Genomic DNA, 21,153 nt, shown 5'->3' with positions numbered 1-21,153 from the left:
GTCATATCGTTAAAACTTTTTCTTAACAATGAATAATTAACAAAGAGTTATTGCACAGATCATAAATTCAATGAGTTTTGGCAATAAATACAATGGGACTCAAACCCCAATTATGACATAACATATTTTCATCACCTCTGAAAGGTCCCTCATATCCCTCCCAGTTATTTCTCCTGCCACAGAGGCAACTTCTGTTCCGAATTCTGTCACCAATTCCCTTTGCCTCGCTTTTGACTTCATATATTTAGGATCATAACATGTACTTTTTTGTCCCTACCTTCTTTCACTCGGCACAATATTTTTGGGGTTTACCCATATCATGGCACTACATATATCAGTAGTTTGTCCTTGGTATAAAGGCTGAGTACTATTTCATTGCATGGATGCACCACCGTTTATTTATATGTATATGTAACATTTCCATTTGGGGCGATTGTGAATAAAGCTGTTATGAACATTCTTATTTGAGTGTTTTTCTGGACATATGTTTTCATTTCCCTTCTATAAATAACCTGGAGTGAAATTGCTGGGTCGTCGGAAGATGTATGCCGAACTCGATGAGACACTGCCAAACTCTTTTCTAGAGTGGCTGTGCTATTTCACATTCCCACCAGCAACATGTGCAAGTTCCAGTTGCTCCACATACTCCCCCAAAACATGTTATTGCCAGTCTTTTGAATTTTACTTATTCTAATGAGCATAAAAAGGTATCTCCTTGTGTTTTAATTTGCATCTTTCAAATGACTTACGAAATGCAGCATTGTTTCATATGTTTATTGGCTACTTGGTTTTTTTTTAACTCTGTTTAATTTTTGCCCATTTTTATTAAGCGTTTCCTTTTTTCATCATTTATTGTAGGAATTTTTATATATGCAGAATGAGTCCTTTGTTAATTACGTGTATTGTAAATATTCATCCAGTTAGTGGTTTGCCCATCATTTTAACAGATTTTATTTTTTAGAACATTTTAAGAGTTAAAGAAGAATTGCGCAGACAAGATCAAGGCTTCCTATACACTCCCTCTCCCCGTACCCTTTTCTCCACACAGTTTCTTCTGTTATTAACATCTTTCATTAATGTAGAACATTTATTAAAATTGATGCACCCACCCATTGTATTTATTTTAAACTGAAGTCCATAGTTTACATTACAGTTCACTTTTTGTGTCCAATGCATTTGACAGATGCTAAATATCATGCATCTATCTTTACAGTATCATATAGAATAGTTTTTCTGCCCCAAGAATAAATCGAATATTTCCATATACATCTTTTCTTTCTTTCCTTCTTTTCTTCTTTCTTTCTTTCTTTCTTTCTTTCTTTCTTTCTTTCTTTCTTTCTTTCTTTCTTTCTTTCTGTTTTTGTTGTTGTTGTTGTTGTTGTTGTTGTTGTTGTTAAACTGCTTGGTGTTCTCTGAGCAACTCGAATCTACAGGTTGATGCTTGTCAATTCAGAAATCTTTTGGCCACTATTACTTTAGATGTCTTCTCTTCCTTTCTCTCTTTTCTCCCCCTCTGGTATTCCCATTACATGTATGTTGCACAATCTGTAATAATCCACAGCCCTCGAACATTCTGTTCCATGTTTTTCAGTCTTTTTTTTCTCTTTGCTTTTCGGTTTTGGAGGATGCTATTAACGTATCTTGAGGATCATGATTCTTTCAAAGGCTGTATCTAGTCTACAGATGAGCCCATCAAAGGCATTCTTCATTTCTGCTACAATCTTTTTATTTTTAGCATTTTCTCTTTCTTAGAGTTTCCATTTGTCTGCTCCTATTGTCTATCGGCTCTTGCATATTCTCCACTTTTCCATTAGAATCCTTAACATGTTGATCACAGTTATATAAATTTGCAGACTGATCATTCCAAATTCTTGGCCATATCCTAAAATTTTTACATCTTAAATGGGAAGTCAATTGATCATGCCATAAACACTGATAAATTAAAAAATAGAAATTTTTGTTTACTATTCAAATCTATAACTATAACGAAGAAAAGAAGGTCTAGGAAAAACTGAAACAAGTTGTTTCTGCTAGAGAATAGGACTCAAGTAGACTTTTACCATTTATTTGATACACACCTATGTCAACTGGAAAGAAAATGCAAACCTGCATGTATTACGACTACAATAAAGTAAAAAGGCGAGACAGGCCCAGAGGGCCTTGAATGACAAATAAGGAGGTTGTGCTTCATTCTTAGTTATAAAGCCTCTCAGCTCAGGCTCACTTTGCTGGGCATTGCTGCCCAGGTGCACAGTTGGCAGCAAAAGGCTCCAGAACAACAATCGCTTGCAGGGACGGGTACCAGATGGTTGAGATATGATAGGAGGGGACAGAGGTTGAGATATGATAGGAGTAGAGTCAGACCAAGTGTTGAGAAACATCTCCTGAGGGATCCTGACTCAGAGAACTCCACACTCTCATTTGCAAACAGGTCCCTGTACAGGAAATCACAGGGTCTGTCTAGCACCTTGATAAGCCTCCCTCAGGAACTAGGCTTCACCCCTGAATCTGTCTCAAATTCTGAGTTCAATTGAAGATTTTTCTCAGATGTTCCTCCCGTGATGTGTCGATGAATCGTGGGGAGCCTCAGGCGTGGCTTCGGGAGAGCAGGGCTGGTATTGGACCTGCTGTTCACGATGTGATCTCAGGAAAATCTTTGGCTCTTTCAGCATTAACTTCTTCCTATGTTAAATAAGGATACTATAATAGATGGTGTCTAGGTAACATATACTAGATGCTAGGGAAACAATAGTCAACAATATTAATTTAAAAAAAAAACAGACATGTCTAGGCATCACTGAGCATTGAGTTTAAAAATGGGGACAAAGAAAACAAAGATCCACACACTTAAAAATTAGAGCTATAAATTGTGTTCAGTTCCATGAATAAAAAGCCCACGGTGCTATAAGACAGCACAAAAAAGATTGTGGTTTTCCTCCATCTCCTCATTAGTCCAATCAGGACTACAGGAAGTAAAAGTGATGGATAATTCAGTCCTCGATGCCACCTCTGCAGCCAGATGGTCCTGCCTTCACCTACCCTGACACACCTGCCCTGTGTGTGCATTGGCCAGTCTGGACTGCTTGAGCCTATTCAGAGGCCAGAAGGGGCTCCTGGGCTCTAGGATCTGTTCCCAGCTATTTCCCACCTACCTCTTCTTTTATATACTGGATGGGCTTCACTTCCTTGTTACTTACAAAATGTACCTATGCTAGTTTAATAAAACACACAAGTGAATTGCCGTTTTAGATTTGATCCTTGGAGTTGCTTCTTCCCCCCACAACTCCCCATGCGTAATGAACATGCGGAGAAAAGCATTCTCCATCTACGTCCTCAACCTGGCGGGAGCCAACTTCCTCTTCCTCTGCCGCCAATTCATAGATTGCCTGAATGCACTCATCATCAATCTTCTATATTTCTGTGTCGACTATCTCTCTTCAGATCCATTGCCACATCTCTCTCTCCTTCCCAACCTTGCCTTTTTCTCCTCTGAATTGCAGAGAAATTAAATTTAGTCCTGAATTTCTCCAAAAATTATGTACTTAAATCTTCTAGTTGCTCGCTAAAGCGATATACTGACCCTACCTGGGTGGAGACATTATAAAGACCATCATTCGTTTTCTATGCAGGCATAAAGAATTCTTTGAAACACACCAAAGCTTTTCACAGATGGAATAATGAGCAATGACATTTTCCTCTTTTCTTTACATATGTGTTTTCTGGTGATTGATTTTATTAAAAATTTTATATTACATTGAATTCAAATTTTTCACTCCCCTTAGGATCCTTATCTATTTATTCATTTATTTGTGAATTAAAAAATTCTTGACTACCCCATTGTGACACAGAGTTAGGCCACAGGGACACAGCAATAAACAAGAGTAAAGCACTTTCCGTCCTCATAAAACCTCATAAAACCTACACACTGAGCCACACTGATGCCACTCTGATATGGGCATCCTCATATCAGAGCAAGATGTCACGGTCCCTTCATGACCCTAAATTATGATCACCTTTCTCCCTAGCGGGTGGACCACTCTCAGTCAGTGAGATTGCCTTGGGGCTTCTGACTGCCTGCCCCTGAGCAGAAGCCATTGTCCCAGAGCAGAAGGAATGCTGCACTCAGAGTCTTCTTGTCATCAACACAGCCTATTCAGACTTCTGTCCTCTGGCCTCCCGCAGATATGACATGGCTTAGGATGGTGAGCAGAGGTATTCAGACCACGGAATAGTCCCACGTCAGTAGAGCGTCCGTGTTATAGTAGAGAGAGCTCGGGCTTTAGAGACAGAGAGAACTGGGTTTGAATCCAGGTTCCAGGACCCAAGGCTGCGTGGTCTTCTGGAAGTATCTTGATCTCTATAAGCCTCCATTTCCCTCCTCTGTAATTTAGGACAGTAATTCCCACATAGTAGGGTGACCTTGACAAACAGTGATCATACAGCAGTTGCTTAAATTTTGTCTGTGTTCCAGAGACACCAGTGGAGGGATTCTGAGCACAGCTACAACTGTCAGCCTGGGGAACAGAACACATGCCAGTGAATGGAAGCGACGGGACCTTTCCTAAACATGGCACGGTGACCCTGATCCGGGGGTTCCGGTCTTTACCATTGCCATGGTTGGGCTGGCAGGAAACGCCATTGTGCAATGGCTCCTGGGCTTCCACATGCGGAGAAAAGCATTCTCCATCTACATCCTCAACCGGCGGGAGCCGACTTCCTCTTCCTCTGCCGTCAATTCATAGATTGCCTGAATGCACTCATCAACTACTTCCATGCCGTCTCCATTGACATCCCTAGCTTTTTCATCACTGTGTCATCTTTGCCCTCGTCACAGGCCTGAGCTTCCTTAGCATCGTCAGCATCGAGCGCTGCCTGTCCGTCTTGTGGCCCAGCTGGTACCACTGCCGCCGACCCAAACACATGTCAGCTGTCACGTGTGCTCTGCTCTGGGCCCTGTCCCCGCTGCTGAGCATCCTGGAAGGGAATTACTGTGGCTTCCTGTATAGGGATTTGCACGATGATGATTGGTGTCCAGTGTTTAACCTCATCACTGCCGCGTGGCTGATTTTCTTATTTGTGCTTCTCTCTGGGTCCAGCCTCGCCCTGCTGACCAGACTGCTGTGTGGCTCCCAGCGGGTGCAGCTGACCAGGCTGCACGTGACCGTCATGTTCACGGTGCTGGTCTTCCTCCTCTGCGGCCTGCCCTTCGGCATCGACTGATTCCTCTTAACCTGGATTCACCATGGTTTCGATGCGATGTCCTGTCATCTTAACCTGTCCTGTGGCAGCAGCTGCGCCGATCCCATCGTTTACTTCTTCGTTGGCTCCTTTAGGCAGCGATGGCGGAAGCGGCGGCAGACCCTGAAGCTGGTTCTCCAGAGGGCTCTGCGGGACTTTCCTGACCTGGATGAACGTGAGGGAAGTCTTCCTCAGGAAACTCTGGCGATGCCGGGAAGAGGACTGGGCCAGTGATGAAACGCCTCCGCCCGGGTCCGTCAGAAGCGACTTAGAGTTCCTGCTGCCCGCCCCCACCCCACTCGCCAATTATCTGCTCTCTGTCTGCCTCGTGCCCCAGCAATGTCTCAGTCATTCCCCAGTGTCTTCAAATAGGTTGTTTTTACTCTGGTTTTTCCCGTTTTTCTCAGAGAAAGCATTAGTCCGAACGTTATACTTCTCCATCTTTTTTGACATTACCAATAAATTTCTCATGTTATCTTCCTCTGAATCAGATTCCTTATTTTCTCTCAGAATATGATCCCCTGAGATTCATGTTTATCCCTGTGGTTGGGGTATTCTTCCGTTAAAAGCTTGAATAAGTGAGTTCTCCTACCTCTAATCTCATTGGGTTCTCAGAGTTTGGGGAACTCATGCCCTTAGAGACAGCATCTCTACCTACATGAGAACATTCCAAGATATCGTGCTTATGAAAAGTCCTTCGGTGCCATTTGTCCATGGTATGGTGACAAGTTGACCTTGGGTTGTAGTAAAGAAAATCGCAGCCTTTACCTTTGAGAGCTCATAAATGGTTATTTAATTCTCGATTCAATTAAATAACCATTCCATTAAATGGTTATTTAATTATAGACTCCACACTATTTTAAATAACATTAAATAACATTAAATAACCATGAATGGTTATTTAAAACAGTGTGGAGTCTATAAATATGTCCCACCTACTCTAATTTGGCCATTGCAACCTCAGTGTCAATTTAAAAAAAAAAATTATCTTGGAAATCATTTATTATTAGCTTACAGATGTTAGTTTTTGGAACACTCTGTAAGCCTCAAGATATTGTACAGATTGTTCTGGCTGTGACTTTTAATCAGTTTCCTGGGCAGTCCCCATGAGGAGCAGGACTGAAAACATCTGATCCTCCCATCATCATGTCAATTGTATTTATAAAACCTTAGATTCAGTAGAGAAATCTGGACTTTACTCTGCCAACGATTACTCATTGCTCACAGAACTCAGGCAGACAGGGAGGGTCCACTACAAGATGATATAACGACACAGTGGGTCGTCTGTTCCTCTCAGACAGTGAGGCTGCCCTTTGGATTTACCCTCAGAGAGTGAAACTGACAAATGAACTCTGAGTACGCAAGAGATACTACAGGTAGTTGTGCAAATGGTACCAACTAGTTTTAAATTTTTAAATCACATATATCTATCATTCCTAAAACACAGTTCAGTACTCAGAACTCAGATTCCCTGACTCCAGACCCGGTGCTACTCCCAGTCCAGCACTCTGCCAATTCTTTACCCTACATGCACTCCTTTATTTCCAAATGCTATAGTAGGGTTTGGCTGTGGCTAAGGGCTTCCTCAGATGGATTGCAGGGTGGTGGGAGAAGGCAGGAAGGCTGTGCTTACAGCCTGTGCACCAGGCAGGGTGCTCTGATGTGATGCCATCAACATAGACTCAGGGTTCTTATGAGAGTCAGTCCTGTAAGTCTTGTGAGTCCATCAATCATACAGATGCGGTTGACTCTGTCCATCATGAGGAACCTAGTAGGAAAATTTCATCTTGCCTCTGAACCAAATACTGCTGGGTTTCACCTGAGCAACTGGTTATTTTGTTGTCAGTGGCATTCCTCTTCACGTTGGCTGCAAGAAAACTTAGAGCTCCTGGATGCTCAAGCTCAGCCACTGCAGCCCACACCAAATGCCCTTGGCCCCGACATTCGTCCACCAGAGCACTTACAACATTGTGCTGTGCTGTTCGGTTTGTATGTCTCCCCCACCATTCACCACAATGTGAGGTCTTTAAGAACAGACAACATGTCTTTAAAATCCTAGTGATGGGACTTGGCCTGTAATTTAGAAGATGCTCAGGAACTATTTTTCTCAAGCAGCTCCCGCCCGAAAATCATGGTGTTGTCCAGCTTCTTTCAAAGACTGGCTCAGTCACCAGGACTCATTGTAGCTTCTGCAGGCATCTCCCACTCAATAAAACAGAAAGTGTTCTCTGCAATCTGTCAGTATGAGGAAGGTCTTCCCTTTCTTTACAGGTCTGCTCGCTGTCCCTTGGGAGAAGAATGAAGGGGAGCAAAGAGTCTACTCGTGAGTTGCCATCATTCCAAAGACAGTGATGGGTTTCCTTGTAGCTGCACCTTGGGATGGATCATGCAGGATATCCAGGATGTTCCTTCAGGAAGAGAGGAGATATATGAAAGTCCTTCGTGGCACCTTTTGGGAGCTGTCATCTCAACTATTTATTTATGCATCAATTCAATAAAACATCTCTTAAACCTACATGATTAAACACTATACAATTTCTGTATAGAGCAAAAAACTTTTAAATAATCCTCTGGTGCGTAGACTCAATCTATTTAATCAAGCCTGTACTAGAAAATATATTGATTGATGTCCAACAAGTGCTGAGCCCTCAGGGTCATTCATTGATTCTCTAGTGCACCTGTACACTAAGAAACTGAGTTACCTGCTTCACTAAAATCAACTGGATCTGTTTCCAGTCCTGCTTATGGTGGTAAGACTTCTTCATGTAATTACCTAATTTATCAAAATATAATGTAAATCAATGAAATATGAGTATGAAAGGAGACTTATAGTTTTAATGAAAATTAATATGAATGCTTAAAAGGGCAGTAAAAGCTAGTCTAAAATTATTGTTACTGAAGTATGTATGAGCCTGACAATTACCCTAAATGCAGCATGCTGTACATATGATGTTAAGATATCCACTTTAAATCATCCAAACTGCAAATTATAGACAATGCTTAACGAATGTGCTTTTTGCAAGAAAGAGCAAGGAGAACTCTATTTGCCGACTTATACTCAAAGGAAAGTCCTTCCCTCTTCTTCATTTTTGGTAAATGAATTCTAGGTAAAAATAAAATATTTATATTACAAGGTTTTTTTTTTTATAATTACCATTTAACAGACCTTTGCAGTCAAACTATTCACTTGCAGTCTTCAGTATGTTAAGTGGGCTTTTACAGCAAAGTCACTCAGTCATTTTTATAAATAATAACTGAGCATCTTCTATGTTCCAGCCCCTGTGCTAGGCACTAGAGATTCTAAGACAACCTACCATTTTCAAGGGCTTACAGTCTACAGAAGAAAGGAGCTTAGTGCAGGACAGACTGCCTCACAACATGGTACATGTCATCCTCGAGTTATGCTTGGGGGTCAATGGTGCTCAGAGGAGAGGTCATCTAAAAATTCCGAGTTGTCTTGCTGCTATCCTGAATAGTGATGTCACACACAACAGCCCAGGAGAAGCATGACAGTACAGATCCAGAAGGCTCTTCATGATAGACAACCTCTTCAGCAAAAGCTTTCCAATTGATGAAATCGCTAGACTTGCTCTGTGGAATCTAACAGCCCATTGTCTTCAGAAAAACGTTTTTCAAGGGGAGTGTCTGCAGGCATTGTCTCACTATCTATTCTCATTACCTTGAGTTCCAGCAGAGGAAGCCCTTGCTTCCAGTCCAACCCACCTCAGCACCCAGAAATCCTGGGGTATGCAGGGATGCAGAACTCAGGAGGGCTAATTTAGGAATAACACTGGACCTGGAATCAGAGAACCTAAACTTTCATACTGATTCCGTGAGCAACTTGGGTCACAAGCCCATTCTAGGCAACCTAAGCAGACAGTGAAGTTATGAGATTGCCCTAGTCTGAGTCGTATGCCATTTACGGTCGGGTACCTGTTTTTAGAATAAGGCGGTAGGGTTTTCACCAGAGACATGGACTGAAGCTAACTTCTGTTGCAAGTCAGGCAGCCTTAGAAGTTCACTTCTCTACATATGGCTATAAACATAGGCATATACTCTTCTCACCTGAAGCTATGTTTGGCAATTACCTGGAATTCAGAGAGGTTGCCTGATACTCTTTCTGTGTGATGGTAAAATACATATTGGGCACCAATATTGCCAACCATATAAAACTAGATGAGATTTGGTTTCTATTCTCCAGGAGTGTGGAGTAGAGTGTGGGAGAAGAGATCTCTGTACACATGCCTATCATATTGGCAGATTGGTTCTGAATCCTTCCAGGATACAAACACAGAGATGGGGAGCAGAGAGGGAGAAGAGCTCGTTAATAAGTGTGTATGTGGTGGCAAGTGGATGAAGAAAGCCTTCTTGAAGTACTTGGAATTTGAACTGATTACAAGCAAGTACCCTATGTCACTTTTGCCAGCCACGCCAACCTTCAAGACAGGTAAGAAAAGATAAATAGGATCTGGACAGATAGAAATGGGACAAGAGACAATTCATAGTGGTATTGTTAATAAAAGAACAAAGGTTGTTTAGAAAATAGTGATCAGTTTGCAAATAAGTTTCATTCCCTGTGACTCCTCAAGTATCTGGTCGTGGTTGCTAGATCCCTCTCAAGAAGGATCATAAGGTTGGAGTGCTGTGAGCAATGAGCAATGTCTGTTGTGGCCTTGAAGTGATGGAGATTGGTATAAGCTTTGCAAAATTAGTTCAAGTCAACTCTACAATACCGTCAAGTCCAGAGACAGCCAACAGGTCACTCCAGCAAGACAAGCCACAAGTCCTGCTCTCCTGACTGCCCTCTCTGGGATATGTCCAACCCTACAGAGTCAGAAACCACCTCTGGAAATAACAGGGAGGTAGACAAGGAGAAGGATGTCAGGAAGAGAGAAGACAGAACAACACAATGCACCCCTTTCTCAGCTGCAGTGATTTTGCATACAAAAGGTCAAACCGGGAGCAGGGGACATGGTTCATCTTTAAATTAAATTCAGTATTTTGTTCAAATTAGGCTCTAAATTTTTAATAGCTTTAATATGGATGATGGCTTAGGAGTTGGTAACCAGTTATCAGAAATCTCATAATTAAATTCTAAATGTTATCTTGTTCCTCTTTTGAAATGTAGTATCTACTGTATCTTGATATTTAGATCAAAACTGTTTTAACATCCTGTTATGCATGTGAGAGAAGAATGCATGCCAACTTCAGAAGCTCTGAAGAGATCAAAGAATGTTTGGGCCTTTAGCTGTATCTGTAAAATTTTATTTATTCATTTTTAAAGAGAAATCGGAAGTAAATATGACAAAATTTTAATATATGCTTAATTTTAATGGTGGGTATGTAAGCGCTTATTACATTATCTCCTGGCCTATGTGCCTGATTTACAAATCTTGTCCAGCATAAACCCTGTCATCATTCAACATCTATGCAAGAAGTCAGTCCAACAAACTGAACTTTCAGTTGTTCTTTAACTTTTCATTCTAAATTAACTGTAGACCAACAAGGAGTTGCAAAAATACTACAGAGAGGTCCTGTGTACCATCTCCCAGCCTCAGCCAATGGTGCATCTTACACAAACATAGTACATTATCGAAACCAAGAAATTGACCTTGGTGGGATACAATGATCTACATTACAGAATTTACTCAGATCTCATCTGGTTTTGCAGGCACACATTTTTATGCCATGGTCTATAATTCCAGGACACTCTATCACATTGATTCATGTAACCACTGCCACATTCAAGATATGGAACTGTTTCTTCATCACGAAAGTTCTCCCCTGGGCTACTCCTTTGTAGTCACACCCACCTGTCTCTCTTCCCAAATCCCTAGCAACCACTGATCTGTTCTCCATCTCCATAATTTTGTCCTTTAAAAAAATGTTGTATAAATGGAATCGTACAGTATTGAACCTTCTGAGTTTGGCTTTTTTTCACTGAGCATAATGTCCTCAAGACCCATCAAGTTGTTGCATGTACCAATAGTTTGTTGTTGATTTTTTGTAATTGCTGTTTCATATTCTCTGGTATAGATATATGAACTGGTTTCGCTCTTCTCAAGTGAAAAGACATTTGGATTGTTTCCAGTTTGGCTATTATAAGTAAAGCTGCTATGAACATTTGCATTCAGGTTTTTATGTGAACACAGGTTTACCCATTCTCTAGGATAAATGCTAGGGATAGATGGCTGGGTTGTATAGTAAGTGTATGTTCAATTTTTAAAAAATGCAAAAGTTTTCCAGCATGACCACATCCTTTCCCACCAGCAATGTATGTATGCAAGATGTAGTTTCTCTAAAGTCTTGCCAATAATTGAAACCACAGGTACTTTTTATCTTAGCCATTCTAAGAAGTATGTAGTGGCATCTCATCGTGGTTTTAATTTGTATTTCTCTAATGGCTAGGGATGTGGAACATCTTTTCGTGTGTTTATTTGCCATCTATATATTTTCTTTGATGAAGCATCTGTTCGAGTCTTTTGCCCTGGTTGAATCCAACTGTCCACTAACTGTTCCCAGGGAGCTGAGTATAGCTAGAGAACAACACACAACCATGCTGAATGGGTTCACTTCCAATATAAGTCCACAAACCTCAAGTAACCATTTAGCTCTGCTGAGTGATCGCGTAACTTTTCCATAATTATTCTCTCATTCTCCAAGGAAAACATTACACACCATCCTTCTCCTTAAACCCCTTCCTCACGTTTTTATCACTCTCAGCCCTGCTAAGAATTTCCCCATCTCCACACACCAAATCTACCAGCCACTCTGCCTCTGAGCTTCTTTCTCTGCCTTTCCTCTCATGCCAGGGAATAGCTCCGTGTGCTTCTATCCTAAACTATCCTTTCCACATGCGTGCAGGCTCCCACCCCTCTCCTATATAGAAACACGCTGTATGCTGTTACCTCTCCCACCTGCAGCTTCAATGTTCTCTCCTTTCATTTACAGCAAATCTCCTTGAGAGAGTCTTCTATGCTCATTATCTTCAGTTCCCCACCTCCCAGTCTCTCTCTCTCGCTCTCTTTTTCTCTTCCCCCTCTTCCTCCCACTTCCTCCCACTTCCTCCCCTTTCCTCCCTCTTTCTTTCTCTCGTCTTTTTATATCTCTATCTCTTTATATTAGCTATATCATTAAATTTATCTTCCATGCTTTAAGATTTTATTTTTTGAAATAGCAATACATTCGCAGGTTTAAAAAAACATTTTTAATGCACACATTGAAAACTGTCATTCCCGTCCAGGACCTTAGGCATCTATGTTTTCTCCTCAAAAACAAATACTGTTATAATTTTTGTTTCTCAAAATCTTTCTAGAGATATTTAATGTTAAAATATGCATATATAGATAGTTTGAGAAGGAATATATAATACATGTATCATATCATCTTATATTATATTATATTATATTATATTATATTATATTATAAATTATATATTATACATATAATGTATTTGAATATATATTTATTCCTTCCCATACAAATACACATTATTCTGCACTGTCTTGTTTTTTTTAACTTCATATATCTTGGAGATCCTTCCATATCAGGTTTGGCACTCTTTTTGTTTAGCTACACAGCATTCCATTAGATGGATAGACCATAGTTTATACAATATTGATGGCCATTTTGGCTGTTTCTTATCTTTTTTACTGCAAATTGTCATATGATTATTAACTTTGTACACATGTACAGATATATCTTTAGGATAAATTCCTAGAATTACAGGGAGAAAAAGTATGACACTTTGTATGTGCCTATACGTCTTGCAAATTGCCCTCTCCGGGGGCTCTATCAAACTTCACTCCCACCAGAAATGTGTGAGAGTGCCTTGTCCCACACCATCTCCCACACGGTAACCATAAACTTTTGGGTCTTTTGCATTTCAATGAGAAAAATATAACTGTGTGATTTTAATTTGCATGTCTCTTACTATAATTTTGGTTTCTAAATAGGTTTAAGAGCCATTTTTATTTTCTAGAAATTATGGATTCATGACCTATAATCATTTTCTTAGTGGCTAGTTGGATTTTGAATTATCATTTTACAAGAACTTTTACAAATAGAAGAATTAGTTTTGCACACCGATGTTCATAGCAGCATTATTCACGGCGGCCAGGACATGGAAGCAACCAAAGTGTCCTATGAGAGATAATTGGCTAAAAAAAGCTGTGGCACATATATATAATGGAATATTACTCAGCTATAGGAAGAGATGAAATGCTGCCATTTGCGACAACATGGATGGACTTCAAGATAATCATGCTAAGCGAAATAAGCTGGACTGAAAAAGTAGAAAATCACATGATATCACTTATATGTGGCATATAAACCTAAAAGCGACAAATGAACAGGATAAACAGAGACTCAGGGACATGGAAATGAACTAGTGGTTACCAGAGGAGGGTGGTGGGGAGGAGGGGAGAGGTAGAGGGGGTAAAGGAAGTCAAATACAGGGGGGTAGGGGAAGGGTGAAGTGGGTAAAGGGGATCAAATATATGGTAGCTGAAGGAAACTGAACTTTGGGTGGTAATTACACAATAGAATATATAGATGTCAAATTATAATGTACACCTGAAAATTATATAATTGTATTAACCAGTATTACCCCAATAGACTTAATTTAAAAAATAAATTAAAAAAACATAAAAAATAACAAATAGGAGAATTAGTACTTTGTCTTTGATATGAGTTACTAACATATTCCCAACTCGTTATTTATCTTTTGATTGTGATGGTTCATGCCATGCCAAAAAAAATTTCTTTATGTTCTCATCTTTATTAATCTTTACTTTACTTTTTATTTTTATTTTCTTATTAATTTGTAATGCCTTCTCAATTTCATGCTATACTTTGAAAGTCTTTCCCAACTTTGAGTAAAAAAAGAATTTTCCTATGGTTTCTTCAGGTATTAGTATATTTTCATTCTTTATTTTTAAGTATTTAGTATATTTGGACTTATCTTCTTATGTAAAGCATGTTTCAAATTTTATTTTGTTTCAATAGCTATCAGTTTTCCCAATTCCATTCCCTGAATATTTCACGTTTTGCCCACTACTTTAACACACAATCTTTGTCATATATTAAATTCCCATAAGCATTTGTGTCTAATGCTGAGACTTTTGTTCCATTGATTAGTTTCCCCACATACAGTTTGCTGGCTCCAACTCCTCCTCCAGATTTTGAATGAATGAAGACCCCTTCAGAGCTCTCTCCTTTTCAGTCTGTATGTACTTTCTGAGAAAGCTCGTTCAGACCTTTGAGGATAATCCCCAGAAAGCCATGGTCTAGCTTATGGTTGCTGTTCATACTAAAACTCCACGGCCTGAAATAGTGCCCAGGACACAGTAGGCCTGCATTAGTCTGCCAGGGCTGCCATAACAGAATACCACAGACGGGGTAGCTTAAGCAACAGAAATTTATTTTCTCACAATTTCGGAGACTACGATTCTGGGATCAAGGTGTTGGAGGTTTTTGCTCCAAGTTCCCAACACATGTTTCCATCATGGGGGCTACATGCAGGGTCATGTGCATCCCAGGAATAGACAAGAGACATGAAGCCCTCTTCTGGCATAGCATGCAGCAGCTCTGACTGTGGGAGATGCAATTACTTCCAAGGCCTCTCTTTTAGGTTTAGAGACTGTGTCTTCTTCCTATTTCTTCACGTGGTCTTCTCTCTGTATGTCTGTGTCCTAATCTCCCCTTTTTAGAAGGATACCAGTCATGTTTGATTAGTGCTCACCCTAAATAACTCATTTTAACTTAATTACCTCTTTAAAGACTCTATCTCCAAATAGTTATATTCTGAGGTCCTGGGAGTTAGGACTTCACATATGGATTTTGGTGGGACACAATTCAGCCCATAACAAGGTCCTTATTAAATATTGACTGACTTAATCCACTGAAGAAATTTTCTGAATATTTGAAATGACATTTTAAAAAAAAATAACAATAACTTCATTTGACTGGAGCATGAAGTACATGAAAGGAAGACATAGGAGATAAGACATAAATTTTTAATATTTACACCAAATGAAAATAAGTTGTAAAATTTCATGAAGTGCAGGGGGAAAGAAGACGTTATGTGGGCTGAATGCTTTATGTTTTATTATGGAAGCCAATTGATCCACTTGTTAATGCTGAAGTTTACCATTCAGAGCTAATAAAATAAACAAAATCAGAATGTAAAGTGTAACAAATGGTGACCTTCGGAGATTGGGATTCAGGGAGACTGTCACCTTGTATATACTTCTCTATCACTTGCAAAGAAATTATAGACATGAATACATTACTGCTATGATAATTAAAACAAAAAGTGGGTTCAGGCCATGGAGAACTTTCAATCACCCTATGGTAGACTTGATTCCTTCATTACAAAGCCTCACAGTGCCCACTCACATTGCTTGACATTGCTCCCCAGGCTCGCAGTTGTCAACGCTAAGCTCTACAACAACGATTACGCACTGGGAGGTGGACCGGATGGGGTAGGATGGGACAGGCTGATAGTGAGTGGAAGTGGGGCAAATGCTGAAAAACATGTTGGTGAGGGATCACGTGTCAAAGAGCTCTGTTATCTGAATTGCCCACAGTCCCTGCACAAGAAATTGCAAGGTCTGTCCAGTATCTTGAGAAACCTTGCTTGGTCACCAGCTTTCACTGCAGCTCCTGCACACGTCTCTCAATTTAGAGGACAGAGAAGTGTCCTTTGGCATCACTCAATCCCAGAAAGGCTCTCCCCTTCAGTACAGGTCAGCTCTCCACCTCTGGCCAGAAGAATGGAAGAGAGGAAAGAATATATACCAAGAACTGCCTTATTTCCAAAACCACTTATGGTTTTTGCTCCAAGTTCCCAACACATGTTTCCATCATGGGGGCCACATGCAGGGTCATGTGCACCCCAGGAATAGACAAGAGACATGAAGCCCTCTTCTGGCATAGCATGCAGCAGCTCTAACTGTGGGAGATGCAATTACAGTCAACCAGAACCTTTCTCACTTTTCTCACCTTCTGATCCATCTCCCTATATTCTCCCCTTCCTTCCAACCATTCAAATCTATTATCATGGAGTGAATGTTGCCTCTTACATTAATTTAGGGAGCAGGATAAAATGCAGGCTTTGCTTCCCAGAGTGGAACTGCTCTTAATCCAGCCTTCATTGTTTTACTGGCTTTTTAAAGTTCTTTTCTCTTGAGCATGTGGCAGAGTCCTAGGAGTGGACAAACTGGGATAAATGAGGTGTGGTTCATGTGCTGACTATTTGCAAAGATGAGTAGGTTTAAGAGAAAGTGACAATGCATGGTGAAGCACCATAAGGCAAGCAGTAGTGAAGCACTGTTTCCACCTCGAGGCATCCCTTTACCAGCTAAGGAGCAGTTACCCAGAGAGAGTGTAATCATAGCCATAGTGGTAGCAGTAGGAAAGGACCACCAGACACATAGAGAAGCACTGCCATTGCCAACACACAGCCCAGCAGGGAGACAGCCAGGGGATATAAAGTCCAAATCTCTCTTTGCCTGCCCTCCAGTCTCCTGGTAGTTCAATTCAACCAGAAACCAGAGAGACAGGATCCCATGGATGAGATAAATAGAAGTCACCCTCTTGGGATGCCAAACAGAATACAGAAGGATGGAAAGGAGGTCCTCAGGGCAAGTGGAGACTATCTCTCATATCTCCTTGTCCTCTTCACAGTTTTTTCACAGTTTTTCTCTATCTCAGTGTCATCGAATCATTTCTCATCTCGTCTTCATCAGTTATTTTTCCTTCTGCTTGCACCATCTTTCTCTAGTGTCATTTTTATAGAGCAATCACCCACACTCATCAAAAATGCCTTGCACTTGTAACATGACTTTAAAAAGGAAAACATATTCTTTATAAGTTTGGCTCCTCTAATGGAGACGCATTGCAATAATGGCTTAAACAGGAGAGAAAGCTCATTAGACCTGGACTGGAGGCTCCAAGGCATTCAGACACAAACTCTCCTTCCAACTCACTGCTCCCTATCCCTAGAGAGGCGCTGTCATCCTTGTGGTCCTGCATGGCTCCAGGCTACATCAGCATTCAGCCGGGAGGGAGAGAAAGAAGGGAAGAGGAAGCCATGCCGCTTCTATTAAAGGCCTGACCTTTACATCTCTTCTGCTCACCTCCCATTGGCCAGTGCCTAGTAACGTGGTGCCATCAGTATCAAGGGACTTGGGAAATAGGGTCCTTTCTCTGCTGTAAAATGCTCAGAATTGTTATGTGACATAAGAGGAGAATGGTAATTGGGGAGCAGTCTCTGCAACCCCTACTTGTCCCTCACATTCTGAGTTCACATAAAGATTTTCAAGAGCTCCTCAGAAATACTGAATGATGCAGTGGAGAACAATGGGAAATCCTCAGACAGGGCTCCAGGAGACCAGGGTTGGTGTTGAGCCCTTTATTCATGGTAAGAGCTCAAGAAATCCCTTTGACTTTGTAGGCATCTTAATCCTGTGTTAAATGGCAATACGACAATAGATGGTCATGTGTTAAATGCTGGCAATGCAATAGCGAACAACGACAGGCTTGACTTAGTATTTGTTAACTTTCTAGTTTGATAAGAAAAATACATATATGCATGCTAGAAATAGATTTACTAACTGTTAAGTAACGTAAGTGAGGATAGCAGAGGCTCTAAGGTTCCTCCCACATTCTTTTCTGGCCAATCATGGCTGTGGGAGCTTGTCTTTCTAAAGGAACACACAATGGATGATTCTGTCCTTGGTTCCTCTCTGCAGTCCAGGAGGAGGATGCCTCCTTTTTCCACTTGGAGGCCTCCTGTCCATGTGAGTCCTCTGAATTAGCAGCAATGGCTATGTTTCTGAGGCAGGAAAGGGTTCCTGGATTCTGCTATCTGCTCCTAATTGGATTTTACCCACATCTCCTTGCCCCTTATTTGATTGGCTTTTCTTCCTCTCTGTGTTTCTGGAGTTTGCTTATGTTAGTTTTTTTTTTCTTTTTTTTCTTTTTTTTAATACAATTTTGACTGCCATCTTTGTTTTCTTCTGGGAGTTTTATGGTTTTGGGTCTTACGTTTAAGTCTGTAATCCATTTTGAGTTTATCTTTGTAAATGGTATAAGAAGGTGATACATTTTCATTCTTTTGCATGTATCTGTTCAATTTTTTCAACACCATTTATTGAAGAGACTATCTTTACCCTATTGTATATCCTTGCCTCCTTTGTCATAGATTAAACGACCATATAGGCATAGTTTTATTTCTGGGCTCTCTATTCTGTTACATTGACCAATGTGTCTGTTTTTATGCCAGTACCATGCTGTTTTGATTACTATAACCTTGTTGTATATTTTGATATCAGGTAGCATCATACCTCCAATTTGTTCTTCTTTCTCAAGATTGCTTTGGCTTTTGGGTCTTCTGTGGTTTCATATAAATTTTATTAGGATTATTCATTCAAGTTCTATGAAAAATGCCATTGGTATTTTGATAGAGATTGCATCTATAGATTGCTTTGGTTAGTATGAATATTTTAACGATGCTAATTCTTCGTATTCATGAGCATGGTATATGCTTCCATTTATTTGTATCTTCTTCAATTTCTTTCTTCAATGTCTTATAATTTTCCAAGTACAGGTCTTTGATTTTCTTGGTTAAATTTATTCCTAGGTATTTATTATGCAATTGTAAATGAGACTGTTTTCTTAATTTCTTTTTCTGAAAGTTCACTATTGGTGTATAAAAATGCAACAAATTTCTGAATATTAATTTTGTATCCTACTACTCTATTGAATTCATTTTTTCAGTTCTAAAAGTTTTTTGGTGGAATCTTTAGGGTTCTCTATATATAGTATCCTGTCATCTGCAAATGACAGTTTTACTTTTTCCTTTCCAATTTGGGTGCTTTTATTTCTTTTTCTTGTCTGCTTGCTGTGGCTAGGACTTCCTCATTGAATAAATACTTATTGAGAAACACTGTGTGCCCCACACAGCTAGAAACTGGGTTTATAAACAGTGCTTCAGTCTTTATAAAACTGATGCACTAAGCCATTTTGAGCCCACCTGGCCCAGCCATCCTCACTCCTGTCCTAGCAAGAGATCATATTCCCCTCATATCTCTGAAACATGGTCTCTTAGTCATGAGGGTGGCCCGTGGTCATCTCTGTGTCTTCCTGACTTCTTGCAGCTGAAGGGAAATTTCTAGCCCAAGATAGAGTGATATTTGTACCCAGAGCCATCTCCTGTTCTGTCAGATTCTATCCTAGACATTTATTTCATTCAGAAAATTCTGTGGACAGTAAGTGGGGGGTGGTGAAGGGCCATGACGGGACTTCAGAACATTCCCACATCAGTAGCCAGTTTGTGTTGCAGTAGAGAGAGCCCAGACTCCAGAGTCAGATAGAATTGGGTTTGAATCCAGGTTCCAGGACTCCAAGACTGTGCAATGTTCAAAAATTATTTAATCTCTGTAAGCCTCCATCTCCCTCCTCTGTAACATGGGATAGCAATTCCCATTGAGCAGGGTGGGCTTGAGAATCAGTGATCACACAGCAGGTTCTCAAGTCTTGTTCTATTCCTAGGGTCACCAGTGGATGGATTCTGAGCACAGCTACAACTGTGATAGCCTGGGGGACTAAACTCACACCAGGTAATGGAAGTGGCCAAACTCACACCAGTAAATGTGACACGGTGACCTTGATCCCAGCCCCTCCCGTCATCATCATTGCCCTGGTTGGGCTGGCAGGAAACACCATTGTGCGCTGGCTCCTGGGCTTCCGCTTGCAGAGAAACGCCTTCTCCGTCTATATCCTCAACCTGGCGGGAACCAACTTCCTCTTCTTCTGCTGTCAGATCATACGTTCCCTGAATGCACTCATCAACTACTTCCATTCTGTCTTCATTTACATCCCCAGCTTTTTCATCACTGTGTCATCTTTGTCCTCGTCACAGGCCTGAGCTTTCTCAGCATCATCAACATGGAGTGCTGCCCGTCCGTCCTGTGGCCCATCTGGTACCGCTGCCACCGGCCCAGACACATGTCAGCTGTCACGCGTGCTCTGCTCTGGGCCCTGTCCCTGCTGCTGAGCGTCCCGAAAGGGAATTACTGTGGCTTCCTGATTAGAGATTTTCACGATGATTGGTGTCCAGTGTTTGATTTCATCACTGTCATGTGGCTGATTTTCTTATTTGTGCTTCTCTCTGGGTCCAGCCTGGCCCTGCTGACCAGATTGCTGTGTAGCTCCCAGTGGGTGCAGCTGACCAGGCTGTATGTGACCGTCATGCTCACGGTGCTGGTCTTCCTCCTCTGTGGCCTGCCTTTTGGCTTCAAGTGGTTTCTGTTGTACTGAACTCAAGATCGTTGTAGTATGTTCTCATATTTTCTTAGAAAGACAGGGATTATCCTGTCTAGTCTTAACAGCAGTGCCATTTATTTTTTTGTTGGCTCCTTTAGACAGCAGTGGCAGCTGCAGCAAACCCTTAAGTTGGTTCTCCAGAGGGCTTTGGAGGACGTAACTGAGATGAGGAAAAGTGGAGGAAGCCTTCCTCAGGAAACCAGGGAGACTTCAGGAAGCAGTTTCATGTAGTGATTCTGTATCAAGCAGGGTTCAGTCAGGGAAGAGGTACTTATAGAAGTTTCTATATATAATTGTGTAAGTGTATGTCTGTGTGTGTGTATATCTATACATACATACACACACACACACACACACACACACACACACACACACATACATGGAAGGAGAAGGAATTCTGAGAACACAGTTCAGCCTAGCACAGTCTACCCCTTGTCGACTTGGCACACATAAACACCTCATTAAACCATAGTTATTTCCAAATAAAGGTAGTAAAGCAAAGTCAAGCTTCTCCCTCACATGATATACCTATCTCACATATACCTGAAACACATCAACCTTTTCCCCAAAAGAAGATACATCTTT

At 40.8% G+C, this 21,153-nt stretch overlaps 2 protein-coding genes across 2 annotated transcripts; both read left to right on the top strand.

Moving 5' to 3' along the window:
* Positions 1 to 4,601: 4,601 nt before the first annotated feature.
* On the top strand, positions 4,602 to 5,472 carry LOC120609213 (mas-related G-protein coupled receptor member X2-like; the record flags this gene model as incomplete). Its single annotated transcript, XM_039871530.1, is given in 3 exon segments — positions 4,602 to 4,698; positions 4,701 to 4,823; positions 4,826 to 5,472. Coding segments are annotated over 3 exon segments (867 nt in total), but the record flags the coding sequence as incomplete, so codon positions are not given.
* A 4,119-nt stretch (positions 5,473 to 9,591) lies between these two features.
* LOC120609206 (mas-related G-protein coupled receptor member X2-like) lies at positions 9,592 to 20,799 on the top strand. Its single transcript, XM_039871519.1, is given in 3 exon segments — positions 9,592 to 9,685; positions 19,863 to 20,153; positions 20,156 to 20,799. Coding segments are annotated over 3 exon segments (1,029 nt in total).
* The last annotated feature ends 354 nt before the right edge of the window (positions 20,800 to 21,153 follow it).

This window comes from Pteropus medius, unplaced genomic scaffold (assembly GCF_902729225.1).
Source record: "Pteropus medius unplaced genomic scaffold, Ma_sr-lr_union100, whole genome shotgun sequence".
NCBI classification, from domain to species: Eukaryota; Metazoa; Chordata; class Mammalia; order Chiroptera; family Pteropodidae; genus Pteropus; species Pteropus medius.
Note: the sequence above shows the minus strand (reverse complement) of the source record. Positions and strands in the feature narration are given on the sequence as shown.